At 51.8% G+C, this 13,575-nt stretch overlaps 1 protein-coding gene across 2 annotated transcripts; it reads right to left on the bottom strand.

Moving 5' to 3' along the window:
- Positions 1–7,026: 7,026 nt before the first annotated feature.
- FOXL1 (forkhead box L1) lies at positions 7,027–11,648 on the bottom strand. 2 transcript variants are annotated; one of them, XM_039558621.1, is made up of 2 exons: positions 9,975–10,674; positions 7,027–9,144 (listed from the first exon to the last, which is right to left on the bottom strand). In XM_039558621.1, the coding sequence occupies exon 2, from the start codon at positions 8,980–8,982 to the stop codon at positions 8,101–8,103; it is 882 nt and encodes a 293-aa protein (XP_039414555.1). In that variant the 5' UTR covers positions 8,983–9,144; positions 9,975–10,674; the 3' UTR covers positions 7,027–8,100. The 2 variants fall into 2 exon arrangements, 1 of the variants encoding a protein (XP_039414555.1); XR_005602926.1 differs by having other exon boundaries at positions 8,986–9,144; positions 9,975–11,648.
- Between the last annotated feature and the right edge of the window lie 1,927 nt (positions 11,649–13,575).

Here is a 13,575-nt window from a genome sequence, read left to right as displayed (position 1 = left end):
TCTTTGTGTTTAGTGTTTAGACCAGTTCCAAATCTGAGCTGCAGCAATGTATAAAAACTTTTCTCTTGGCATGGTTGAGTCACCATGACTGACTTGGCTCTGCCACTCTTTTTGAACAACCATAATTACATCAGTTTAAAGCTGGCTACACGAGTCTCAATTAGGAGCAAAGCAGAGATGGACAAAGTTGAGGGTAATTCTTTCAGATGTCGTGGGCAAAGAGATTTATTCAGGCCCTAATTTGAGGAGTTTTGACAGATTTCTTTATCTTTTACCTCACTGGGCTGCTTTTAAATCCCATCACTGGTGGGGATTTGGGAGTTCTTGCTGTGAATCCTCAGCACGAGGAAACCAGGGATGTCTCACCTGCACTGTGAGGCTGTAAGGAAAACAAAAGCAGCCTTTTGGGTGAGTTTAGAGAGGACAGTTTAGGCAAAGGCTGCATTTGCTGCAAGTGAAATTCCACCTCCTCCAATTCCCTAAACCAGATTTTATCCAGCTCCTCCACATGTAACCAAAGGGTGATTTCACTAAAGCCTCAGGTGGTTGGGAGTTTCAGCGCTCTGAAGGTGTTTTGTGTCCTGGCAGATTCTGGAGATCATTTTGATGGCCAGCTCAGAGCAGGAATTGAGCTGCTGTGTGATGAGTGCTGGTGGAGGTGAATCCATGCAAAGCACCCTGCCCAGCTTTGCATGAGTAAGGATGGAAAGAGATCCCTGGGAAACAGAATCCTCACCTTTGAGCTTTCATGTTTGGGGATGTGATTATGAAATGTTGTGCAGTGCATGCCAGGAGCTCTGTGTCCATGTTGTCCTCAGGATTCAGATCCCTCTGATGGAAATGAGGGAGTCTCTCTCTGGTGAGCTTGAAACACACAATTTCAGGCTGGTGTTGCCGTGATGCAGCTGATCACAGAGCGCCTGCTCCTTCAGGGACTTCCAGGTGGGTCTCACTGTTGTCGAGCTGTTAATGAGACAGGGACCAAAAGGAGAGAGATCACAGGATCATGGAATGGTTTGGGTTGGAAGGGACCTTAAAGATCATCTCATTCCACTCCTGTCATGAGCAGGGACACCTTCCACTGTCCCAGGTTACTCCAAGCCCAAGCCAGCCTGGCTTTGGACACTCCCAGGGATGGGGCAGCCACAGCTGCTCTGGGCACCCTGTGCCAGGGCCTCACAAAGAAGAATTTCTTCCTCGTATCCAATCTAAGCCTATTCTTTTCCTGTTTGAAGCCATTCCTCCTTGTCCTGTCACTCCAGGATGAAGAATCCCACTCCAGCTTCCTTGTAGCCTTTTCAGATACTGGAAGGAGCTCTGAGATCTCCACACAACCTTCTCCTCTCCAAGCTGAGCAGTCCCAGCTTTCTCAGCCTCCTTCATAGAGAAAACACTTTTTTTCCCTCATCATCTTCGTGGCCGTCCTTGGACTTTTTCCAACAGCTCCATGTCCTTCTCATACTGTGGCAGCAGAACAGGATTCCAGGTGGGGTCTCACAAGAGCAGAGTAGAGGGGCAGAATCCCCTCCCTCGACCTGTTCTCAGGTTGTTTTTCAGGTGGAGCAGGGAAGGGCAGCACTGCAGCTCTCCTACATTTAAGCTTCTGCAGGACCATCGTGACCACCAAAGCCAGCCCTGCAGAGCTCAGGTGTACAGAGAAAGGCACGGCAAGAAATGAGACAGAGATGATGAAACACAACTGTTTCTGGTTTATCTGTTTATCTTGAGGGAGGTGGATGCTTTCTGATGCTCAGTCATCATTTCTCGTTGGGTTTCTGCTGTGCTGGTGGATGGGTGTAGCAGCAGCTGGGACACGTGGCAGGACACCACCAGCTTTTGCAAGGGATGAAGAGCTCCTTACGCACTGTGAGATCCCAAATCCATCACATGGAGCCTAATGAGGGGGCTGAGCCAGTCCAAATACAACTGTTGAACAGTTTATTTTAACCATCCAATGAGAGTGAAACAACTTAAAAGGATTCATGCTGCCAGCAATCTTCCTTTTTTTTTCCTCTCTCTCTTCCCCTCCTTGCATGGCATTTGTTAGAAATCAGGATTTTCCTTAACTAAATGTCTTGTGGTCTCCTTAGCTTTGTTTCTTAACAGGGTTGTCTTTATGTTAGTTTTCTTTGGCTTCCCAATAGAAGAGTAACAGATTTCTTTTGAAGTTTTTATTGATGAATGAGCTCCTATAAATAACTCTCTGTGGCAGCAGCTTGATCTCAGAGTTTACTCTGGAATAATAGTAGCAATGGGAATGGAGGAAATTTATGGCAGCATGACATGAAATAGTTTAATGGGCTTCATACTGTTTAACTTAATCTTTACAGATGTAAAAACAGAAATACAATTATTTTAACAACTATTATTACATATTGCTCTTCTAACGAAAACAGAACCTTAGTAAGCAATTGGAGATAAGTAGTGAAGAATTAAGGGGTCCAGCTCACTGTGGATTTGGGAATTACCGTGTTGGGCCAGTGGATTTGCAGAGCTTCATCTGGAGAGCTGGGGGAGATCCGAGGTGGCTGGGAAGGATGGGTCTGCAGGTGGGATTTGGCACTGGCATGGAAAGCTGAGTCACGGGATGAGGATGCTGGAAGCTGCTAAAAACAGTGGAAGTGGTGGAGCTCTGTCTTTGGAAGGACAAAAATCAACCCCGTGTCTTGTTCCATGTCCCGTTATTTCACCTGTGTGCTTGGGGAGGAGCTGATCCCAATCCCACCCAAGGCAATCGGGGATACTGGGACACATCCCTTGTGCCCTGTAGCCCCATGAGGGGCACAGCTGGAATCCCCCCACTTTAGGAGCAGAAACACTCCACTCACACCAGCCAAAGGATGGGATGGACAGAGGGAGGTGATGAAATCTGACCTGATGAAAGAGAATTTAACTGCTTATCCTCACATGTCTGCTCATCTTCCCATCATGGGTTTGCTCGTGTCTCTAAGGCAATGTCACTTGAGGCAAAGGTGGCCCAGATGTGACTCTTTAAGCTATGTAAGCTTAGGAAGGTGAAAAGGAAAATCATAAAAATTTTCTGTCTAAATGTCCAGCCCAGAGTCAGACTGGCATTTTACCCAGCCCATGATCCAGCTGGGGGATGTCAAGAACCAATGTGCAAGAGGTGGGTGTAAAATCCAGTATCAGAATTACTGGGAAAGGTCACAAGACCTAATCCAGACCTGAGATTTCCTCTGCATGTGGCTCGTGGCCAAGCCCAGCTCCATTTGCTTCTCGGTGCTTCGCAAAGAGCTTGAGTAAATATTGAAACATGTTGGTGGCTCTGAGTAATTTCTATAAAAAAGGCTGACAGCTTTTGTTTCCTCCTTGAGGGAGCACTATTTGAAGTGAAACTGCAGTGAAAATGATCAGCGTTGTGTGTTTCCAACTGTCTGTTCAGTGGGAAATTTGCGTCCTCCACGGCGCTTTCCAATCCACGGAAATCGCCCGTGCGAGAAAGAGCTCGCAAATTCTTCCTCGATTTCCAAAAATGTGGGAAAGTTTATTTATTTCTCCATGCATTCCTGATTCGCAATGTGCTCTCTAAAAATGTCGCGAAGATTTAGGCTAACTGAGCTCATGCTAAATTTAGCAACTATATTTTAAATAAACATTCTTTACGCTTTGCTGAGCCGGCTTTGAAGCTGGCTTAAAACAAATTGTGTTCGCATGAACATGAGCAATGTTTTACTTTGGCCTAAGCGAACATCTGAATAAGTAATAATGTATTATTCGCTATAATCTGAAAATGAGATTTTAGAGGTCTAATTCAGTCATAGGAAAGATTCCTGTGAGGGATAGTGAATCAGGCCTGGATTACTTTTGGAAGGGCCCATTCTCTTCTCTCTGACCACACAAAACTTCCTTTTGGTGTCTTGTTAGGTGCTGGAGCTGCGAGGCTCAGTGAAATCAGCTGTGACTTAGCACGCACTGAGTTTGAGGAATCTGGCCCATTTTAAAGCACTTAATGATTTGTCTGGATAAAGCACTAAAAATATACTGTGGGGAGCAATTATGCAACGTCCAGACTGATGGATTGCATAACCCCATAGACCTTTTCCATCTGTAACTCCTCTCATTCTGTGATCTTGTCTTCTTGGTCTTTCATTTCAAATCAAATATGTGATCTGTTTAATATCCTGAACGCTGTCTCCTGGGAGATCTCGTCTCTGGGTGTGCGGGGCTATGAATCAAGTGAGGAAGCAGATCCTTCTTCCCTTTTTTGCTTCAGGAATTGGCTGCTCCTCACACCAGGCTTAGGAGCAGTCAGCAGGAAGCCAGTGAGTTTGGGTGTGGAAAGGGATGCTCCCTCCTTTATGTGTCTTCTGTGGTAAAAAATGGAAAGAGAATTAACTTTTAAAATGGGGTGGGAGGGAAGGAGAAGAGGCTCCCAAGTCCCTCAGATTGATGTCACCTTAGAACCAGGCATGGACAGCCACACACCTTGAGTGACAAATCCTGAAAGTGTCTTCTGCTCATGCATAAATACCTGATTCTATTTTATACCTGCTATGGGACCAACTTTAGGAGAACACACACTGAGCCTGTTTAAAGACTGGAAGCCCCATTTATGAGAAATTAAACTCCGGAATTATTTTAATATGCCCGGTTTTCAGTTCCCCTCATAGGAAACTCGTGTTTGGAGCAAAGCTGCTCTGGGAACCAAACAAGTCCTCTGTGAGCCTCTTCCACTCTGTGATCTCCCCTGCTCCTAGGAGTTAAAGCTGGCTGCAGAGCCTGGAGACGGGAAACCTTGCTGTGTTGGGAGAGGTCATTCCTCTGCAGAGGAAGGGGAAGGCATCTCCATCGCCCACACAAGCAGTGTGCTGTTTATTCTGCATCCCAGGCTCTTTTCTCCACTTCTCCCCAGTATTCCAGACTGGTGTTTATAGCCAGCCCTGAGAGGCTGGGAAAGCCAGGAGAGGGAAGATTCCAGGGATGAGTGAAATGCTGGGTGGCAGTTCTGTGCTTGGCAGCTGCTTTTTTGGCTTGTGAAGCAGGTGTGAAACCATTGGCACCCATTCCTTGCAGCTTGTCGGGTCCTTGATATTTCCGTGGCACGTTGACTGCGCAGCACCAAAATCCACATGGATGTGGACAGGATTAAAGGATGCTCAGCCCCATCCAAAGGGCAGGAATCAGTGTACTGACTGCACACTCGTTGCTCTGCTGCTGTTTTTATTGCGTGCTTTTATTTTATGTTTTTATTTTATGTTTTCACTGTATGTTTTTATTGTACCACGGCTTCTCCCCTCTCTATAAACAGATGACGTGCAAAAGCCGTGTGTGGTTACTCATCCAGCCTGCTGGCAGTAGGACCCTTTCTCTTGCTATTCATCCCCAGTTACAGCACTGGCCTGATCCCAATTAATTCCAAATTGCCCCTCAGAGCTGTTCACTGGGTTCTGAGTTCACTGGAGTTAGTGTCACTTTTGTGCAGAGCATGTTAAGTTTACTAATTTCACTCTCAAGCAAAACCAACATCAAGCTCAATGTGGCTTTTAAACGCTGCAGCTGTACTCGGTCCCACTCCACTCCACCAAAACAGAAATAAGATCAAATGTCAAAGCAAAGCTTCACAAAGAAACGAATTCCCATTGCACAGAAAAAGCTGGGTTTCCAAAAAAATGTGTCTGTGATAAAAATATGCATCGTGTATTAAACTGAGACTCACTGGTTTTGACCACTAAAAAACTGCTCTTGTGCAGAAAGGGCTTGGAGGGGGAGAGGCTACACGTGTGTGAGTGGGATAGGAATAAAAGCCCTGTTTTCACGTCCTAAAGGTACTTTGAGGGCTGGAATAGGAGCAGAGAGGTGACAAAACTGGGGGTCACAGCTGGGGGACCAAGTTAGGAGAAAGGGAAGCAAAGGAGCTGAAGACACGGGTTAGAAGTGGTGACTGAGAGCATAAATACCCAATTTTGGGAGGTAAAACCCTTCCATGGGCCAGGCCGTGGGGAGACCATGGATGCAGGATCCCTGTGGGAACAGGCTCTGGGCCTCCATGCCGATCCTTCAGGCAAGTCCTGGGAGGCAGCATCAACCTCCCACCTCACCCCCGAGGCCAAATCACCACACAGGGGGTGGAGAAAGGATTTGAGGTCTCTGCTGGGCTCACGTTCCTACCCCTGCAGCTTCCTGTGGGTGATGGCACCTCCCAGACCCCAAACAGGCCGGTGATGTCAGTGCCCAGCCCGGAACTGAAACCTCCTGGCCAGGTGGCCACTTCTGTAAGTGGTACCTGTCCCTAATGCCACCCAGGAGTGGCACTGCAGGGCCAGGGGTGGCACACAGGGAGCTTTAACCCTCTCAGCACTCAGCCAGCCCTGGAGTTATGGTGGGGACTGAGCGGTGACACCTTCACAACCTTTTACAAACGTTCCTTCATTTTCTAATTCAGTGCCATAGCTTTGAACAATGCACTCAATAGATATTCAAGCAGGAGCTGTCAGAAATAGGAAGAATATAAAGGATTTTATTAAAACCAAGTCTATTTCGCAAATCTATTTTTAAAAAATAAAAGGTCTTTTTTAATTCTCTTTTTTCACATTGAGAAGCTGCAGCTCGGCCTATCCAGGGATCTGCCTACGAGCATCATTTTTTTGGGAAGCTGAATATCAGTTCCCACCTTTTGGAGGCTTTCTGTCCTTCTCCACGTGAGAGCTCTTTGCCTTGGGCTGCAATGAGCAACCCTGGTTCAAATGTCAAGGAATTGATGTCGGCCTTCCTCTGCAAAAACTGAATCAAAACTCACCTGAAAACCCCACATTTCCAATATCCAGGTGCTCATTTAAGAGCAGGCTTTGTTTTTGAGATGGGGTTGGATGGAGAAGGAGGAACAATCATTTTGGGAAAGATTTCATCAGTTTCAAGGAACAGGTAATTTCCCAGCAGCCCATTTGTAGCCTCTCCCATCTTTTTGTGGTCCAGCACCAGGATATTTGCTGCCTCCAGCAGTAGGCCCCATTCCTTCATCCTCCAGCACAAGCCAAGGAGTGTTTTACATCACACCAGCCACACTCCTGAACAAAAATACCTTTATTGGATATAGGTTTGGTTTCATAATGAAAATTGGGAATATAAATTTATTTTCCAAAGGGGCATTTATCCACTAATATACAAAAAGCCTCTATTTATGGCAAACAAAAATACAAAATATTCCTGATTTCTTGCAATGTGTCAGGATTCTTCCTTCTTCATGAAAAAAGAAAACTTTAGAAACATAGCTGATGTCTCTTTTTTTTTTTTTTCCCTGGTATTTGTCCCAGCCTCCACAACCCTGCCTCAGTCTTTTTTGGTCAGAAGCAACTGATCCTAGCAAGATATGGAAAGCAGACAAATCTCCATGTTTGCTCATCCATCCCCCTCTCTTTGGCCACATCCATGAGGAGAAACTCTGTGCGGATACTCCAAAGCACCAGTGCTGGGCAGGAAACCAGTTCCACACCGTGCTGGATCAAAGCAAGCAGGAATGTGCAGGATGAGCCTGGGTTGCTTGATCTGCCATTAGTTCAGCTCCAGTTACCTGCCTTTCCCCACCGGGAGGACCAGGCCAGTGGGGAATAGCAGGAATTATTATGTGCCTGTGGGTATTCATGGCAAAATTCTGGGCATTATTAATACCTGTGGGTATTCATGGCAAAACAAATCTCAGCCTCCTCCCCCCGGGATGGGGCTTGGTTTTCAAATGGAAAATAAAAGAAGAAAACAGAGACCTGAAGGGCTCCAGAGAAACCTGGTCTGAGGAACCTGAGGGATGCAAAGACTAAAGGTGCAGAGCAAACCCCACGGGGCTTGGGGGCCAGCGTGGGCATTCCCCCCGTGCCTGCCTCGACCTCCACCGCCCACGGGAAAACAAAGCCGCTTTACCTTCAAAAGTCGCTCTGGCAGGGGGTGGGAGGCAACCGCTAAAGAGAGTCCGCAGCAAGACGCGCCTTGAAAATGCCCTGAAATCCTGAGTCACCTTTAAAACATCGCTTTGGGGTTTTTTTTTTTTTTAGGTCTTTACCCGCGTGGTGAGGTCTGAGTCCGATCTCTCCCTCCCATCGCGCCCCCCGGAGCAGCGCTCGGGGCCGCGGGGCGTTAATTGTGGGGCTACTACTGGAAATTAAACACCGCCTCGGAGAAGTGCAGAGGGAAGCAGGAGAGGAAGGGGATGCCGATGTGGTAAAGCCTCCCGTGCACCTGGGAGTCGAGCATGAGAGAGGCGTTGAGGGCCGGCCCGAAGCCGCCGCTGGCCACCAGAGAGCCGCCGAGGCAGCCGGCGGGGCTCTCCCGGGCCGCCTTGGGGGCTGCCCCGGGGGGCGGCGGCCGCAGCCCCTGCGCCAGGATGCTCTCGATGCTGAAGCTGCGGCCCCGCGGGCCGCTCTTGTGCGGCGGGGCGGCGGCGGCGGCGGGGAGCGGGGGCGGCCCCCCGGGGGAAGCCGCTGTCCCCCCGCCCGGCCGCGGGACCCCCGCGTCCCCCGGGGCCGCCGCTGCCGCCGCGCTGCCCTTGGCCCGCTTGGGCTCGACGGGGCGAGCGGGCGGCCCCGGCTGCTCGCCACCCTTGGCGTCCGGCGGGGCCGCGGCTTTGGGCTTCCTCTTCCTGCGGCGGTAGTTGCCGTTCTCGAACATGTCCAGGCACCGCGGGTCCAGGGTCCAGTAGCTGCCCTTGCCGGGCCGCCCCTTCTCGCGGGGCACCTTGACGAAGCAGTCGTTGAGGGAGAGGTTGTGGCGGATGCTGTTCTGCCAGCCCTGCTTGTTGTCGTGGTAGAAGGGGAAGCGGTCCATGATGAACTGGTAGATGCCGCTGAGGGTCACCTTCTGCTCCGGAGCCTCTTTGATGGCCATGGCGATGAGGGCGATGTAGCTGTAGGGGGGTTTCTGCGGGGGGTCCTGCCGGGACATCGCCCCCCCGGGGGCGAAGCCGAGCGCGGCCGGCAGGTAAACCATGGACGGGCTGCCCAGGGGGGAGAGGTGGCTGCCGTAGATGTGGCTCATCGCCGGCGGGCTCCCAGCTCCGCGTCTTCCCCCTCGGAGCCGAGCGAAGGGACGGGGCAGTGCAAGAACGTGGGACGAGTCCACCGGGGAGCTGTTTGTGCGAGCTCAGCTCCCAGCCCTGCCTGAAGGAGCTCGCTCTGCCTCTGTCCCTGCTTCATAGCTCTTAAGAAAAAAAAAAAAAAAAAAAAAAAAAGGAGGAAAAAAAAAAGTTAAATAATTGTTGTAAGTTTGCTATTATATGTTGACTTAGCGCTGGAAAATAAATTGTCTCTGATAAACAGTCGTTTGTGTTCTCAGCCCACCCACATTAATTAAAATTTCATTGCTACAAAACTCCGAGCACTCTCCACGTGTCTCGCTGGTACCAGCCAATGGTCTCCGGGTTATTCCTTCATTTGTTTATAGAATTAGTCTGTTGATAAGTCTGCCCACCCAAGTCGAATCAAGCTGTGTTTATTTGGAAAAATTTCCGGGCACCCAATATATAAACGCACTGATCTGATGTTTGAAATATCACGTCCACCCTTTGACGCTGTAAGCACACACAGCAGAGCAGGATGTACACTGCTGGAGCTGGGGAGCAGCGCCCAGGGATCCCCGCAGCAAAACTGGGACATTAAACAACACGAAAATCAAAAAAAAAAAATCAAGAAAGGAGAGAAAGGAGTGGATGAGAGGAGGAGGCAGAGCTGCGATCGGGAGGAAGGAAAAGGGAAGGGGGGCTCAGAGGTGGAGGGGTCCTTTGCACCTCCCGCTGCAGGGACCCGGTTTTCCACCCCAAGGAGACCCCCAGGGACCAGCGAAAAGAGACCCCCGAGCAGGCAGAGCTGCGCCGGGGGAGACTGCAGAAAAAGGGGAATTTGGCAGGCGCGGGGAGGAGGGTCAGTATTTGTGAATGCGGGCCTGTTGCTTTATATTATGTACTTTCCTGTTTATAACAAGGAGGGGGATTATAACAACTTTACAAGTGCACACAGCTGGCCGGTGCTTACATTAGGAATTTGTGATGCTCTTTTTCTGTATAAACGTCCAGGTTTGGGGCTGTGTTTTCTGTTGTTGGATTTTTTTTTTTTTAATTCACTGACGTAACAGCTTTAATCCGAGGCCCCGAGGGATTCCGATGCAGTTGGAGGTGTCGCCTGTATCCCCAGTCCCCCCGCAGGCTGAGACCTTCGGGAGCCTCTGTTCCGTGAAGCATCTTTTCTCCGGGGCAGGGAAGAAGAGGCCTGAGGGGGATCCTTTCTCCTTGAAAGAGAGATATCCCAACAGCGCAGCTCCCACGAGCCTGCTGGGATTTTTACCTGGCGGGGGAAGAGGTAAAAGCCGAGCTCCGGGGTGTCCCCCAGCAGCACCCGGCCCTGGCGATGCCTTCGCCTCCCCACGCCCGAATTTCCCTGAAAGTTCCCCTTCACCCGCGGGATTTCTCGCCCACTGCCGCTCCCCCGCTGAGAGAAGGAGTTTCATCCCCAGGGTAAAACCCAGAGCGATGCTGCGGAGCTGCAGATGCGGCCTGAAAGCTGCAAACAGCCAGGAGAGCCTGGGAAACGCAGCCGGGGTGCGCAGGGAGGCGGCTTCTCGGGCGGGGGTGTGGGGGTCTCCCCTCTCACTGGCCGGGTCCACGCGTGGGAGGGGAATTCCCCCCTCTAACACCGCCCTCGCCGGTAATTCCGCATCCCTCCCCCGCCCTGCGCACCCCCGCCGGCCCCCGGGAGCTGCAGCACCCAGCCGCCCTGCCAAAAGCGCAATAAATCCCCAAATAAACAAAAAGAGATGTGTAAAAGGAGGGATTTGGGGGCTCCCCGCCTCTCGACACCGGGGACCAGCGCTCCCCGGGCAGCCTCCCCGCCCCTGGAGCATCCTCGCCGGGGAGGGATGGAGCAGAGCGTGGCTGCTCTGACCCGCCCGGCGCATCCTCAGAGCAGCCCCCCTCCTCTTCCCACCTCGGGGAGTGCCCCGCTCCTTGAGACACTCCAGGCACGGATTAGTAAAATAATAAATACTCGCGTGTACGGCAGGACAGTCGCACGGGCTCCCGCGCGCTCCCTGAGCTCCCTCCCCCAGTAAAATTCTTGCTTCCTCCCTTGTTTTCCCCTCTTGGCGGTGGGAAATCCTTGGAGGCGGGGATGCGGCTTTTCTCTCCGTTCCTTCTTCCCAGCTCATGTGCTGCCTGTTATCCCTGTTATCCCTGTTATCCCTTTCCTGCCGGCGGCATCGCTGGAGCTCGCTGCGTTATCCGCACGGGATCGGCCCTCCGAGAGGCTCCGCCGGCTGCGGGGGGGCCGGGGAAGCGACAGAGCGGGGTTCTCGTTGATGCTGTCGGTACCGTCGCTCTCTCCCTGAACGGAAAAAAGAAAAACAAACAACGCGGAGCCGGCGATGGAGGCGCTCCTGGATGGGTTTCCCCTCCTCTGCAGCTGACGAGCCCCTTTTAAAGCAGCAGCGAGGAGAGGTCCCTCCCGGAGCCCCCGGGGGGGAGCAGGGCGCAAATGAGTGCTCCCCGTTCCTACTGCAGCCCGGATGGGGGGAGCAGAGGTGTGAATCAGTGCTTCCCACTCCTGCTGCATCCCAGTCTTGGAGGGAAGATGGGGTGTGAATCAGAGCTCCCCTTTCCTGCTGCATCCCGGGATGGGAGAGATCGGGAATGTGAATCAGAGCTCCCCACTCCTGCTGCATCCCAGTCTTGGAGGGAGCAGGATGTAAATCAGAGCTCCCCATTCCTGCTGCACCCCGGGATGAGGGAACAGGGCAAAAATCAGTGCTCCGCACTCCGGCTGCATCCCAGTCTTGGAGGGGAGAAGGGGTGCGAATCAGAACTCCCCGCTCCTGCTGCATCCCGGGATGGGGGGGAGCAGGGGTGTAAATCAGTGCTCCCCGCTGCATCCCGGCCTGGGCTCCCTTAGGAATGAGCTCCTGGCGGGAGCTGCTCGCCCCTTGCCCCCTGGCCGAGCCCGGTGCTGTAGAGATGCGAGGTCGCCCGGAATTGCCCCGGGATCAGGGATGTATTTCCTTCTCTCCCGGCCTTCCAGTGCCGAGTATGGATTTTCTGCAAAGTCCCTTCCAAAATGACAGAAGAGCTCGTGGCTTTTCCCAAAAACCTCTTGGCCAGTGCCTTCCCATGAACTCTAGGGAAGGTGGGATTAATTGGGAGGAACGAGACAGCTCCTGCTGGACTGTGCGGAGGCCCGGGGGAATTCCTGAAGGGAATACGTTTCACCCGGGGCCTGGAACACCAGGGAAACGCTTCCTTGACTGGAAGGACCTTCCCGGCGGGGACGAGGTGGAAAACCGCTGGCTCTTCTCCCCAAAACCGAAATTGTCTGGGGTTTTGGACAGGTTTGGAAACCCGGCGGTGAATGGCAATACAATAATATATATATATATATATATGTATATATATATATATATATATATTTGTATGAAATCCATCCACCGTCCTCATCCTTTACCCGGAGCCACCCTGAGTCCCAGCCTGGGGCCACCGGCCACGCAGCAGCATCAGCCAGTCCCCGGGGTGAAGCCTGGCCCCCTTGACCTGCGGGGAGAGGGGCTATGGGGGGGTTTATCCTTCGAGGGGCTGCAGAGCTAAATCTGCTCACTGCCGCCTTCAAAAGTTACCCTGGGCCTTCCTCTTTCCTTCACTTCTTCCTTCCCTCCCCTCTGCTCCGGCAGGGCTGGAGTCACCTGTCGCGACAGACTCCGATCGCGCTATCGAGCTGCCGATCTCAGCTTTCAAACAGAGTCCCAAAAGGATCCCCGCGTCCCGCACGGGGCTTTCGCCTCCCCCGGGACAGCGGCCCACCCCAAAGGGCTCCCCGCGGGGTGCTGGAGGTGACTGGGGACGAGGGACAGGGGCAGGACGGGGCGCAGCAAAGGGACGATGTTCGCAGCCCCGGCAGGAGCTCTCCAGTGGGACGGGAAAGAGGGAAGAGGGGACTGGAGCGGCGCAGATCCCGTGCGGGAGCGTCCTACAGGGGCGAGGTGCGGAAAGAAACACCAAAAAGGAGCTTTGAGGGGAAGGGGGATCCCCAGGAAGTGTCCAGCAGCAGCCGGGAGGAGGCTGCAGTGCCCTGGCGGTGTCCCGAATGCCGGCACCGCATCCCCTGGGCATCCCATCCCTGCCTGAGGAAAAGGGTGCCCAGCGCCCGGGTTGGAAGATGTGGGAGCAGCGGCGATCCCGGGATTTCTCGACGAGTGTGGGAAAACCCACAGCAGGCACCTGACTTCAGTCATCTCCCCGCCAGCGTCCCCGGGATCCACGCAGGAAAAAGTCCCACGGGAAGAGGGTCTGGACCAGGGGAGAATTCTTTCCCCATTAGGTTTTTTCCCCCCTATTTATTTTCTTCTCACCATTTTACTCTCTTTATTTCCCTTTCACCCTTTTTTTTTTTTTTTTATCCTTTACACTATTTATTTTCTCTTATTAAGATAGCGCTTCGGATTTTATTTCATTAAAAAAATAAAAAAGAAGAAAATATAAAATTAAATAAAAACCACCCTCTGAGAGCCAGGAAAAACTGCAGGAGCTTTTTTTTACAAGAACGTTCCTTAAAACACAGATCAAGTGAGGCTCAGACGTTTTTTTCTCATTTACAT

This window comes from Corvus cornix, chromosome 11, assembly GCF_000738735.6.
Source record: "Corvus cornix cornix isolate S_Up_H32 chromosome 11, ASM73873v5, whole genome shotgun sequence".
Classification (NCBI taxonomy): domain Eukaryota; kingdom Metazoa; phylum Chordata; class Aves; order Passeriformes; family Corvidae; genus Corvus; species Corvus cornix.
Note: the sequence above shows the minus strand (reverse complement) of the source record. Positions and strands in the feature narration are given on the sequence as shown.

What these genes read in the sequence shown, in the direction of transcription:
- FOXL1 (XM_039558621.1), bottom strand. Translation starts at nt 8,982, where the DNA reads ATGAGCCACATCTACGGCAGCCACCTCTCCCCCCTGGGCAGCCCGTCC.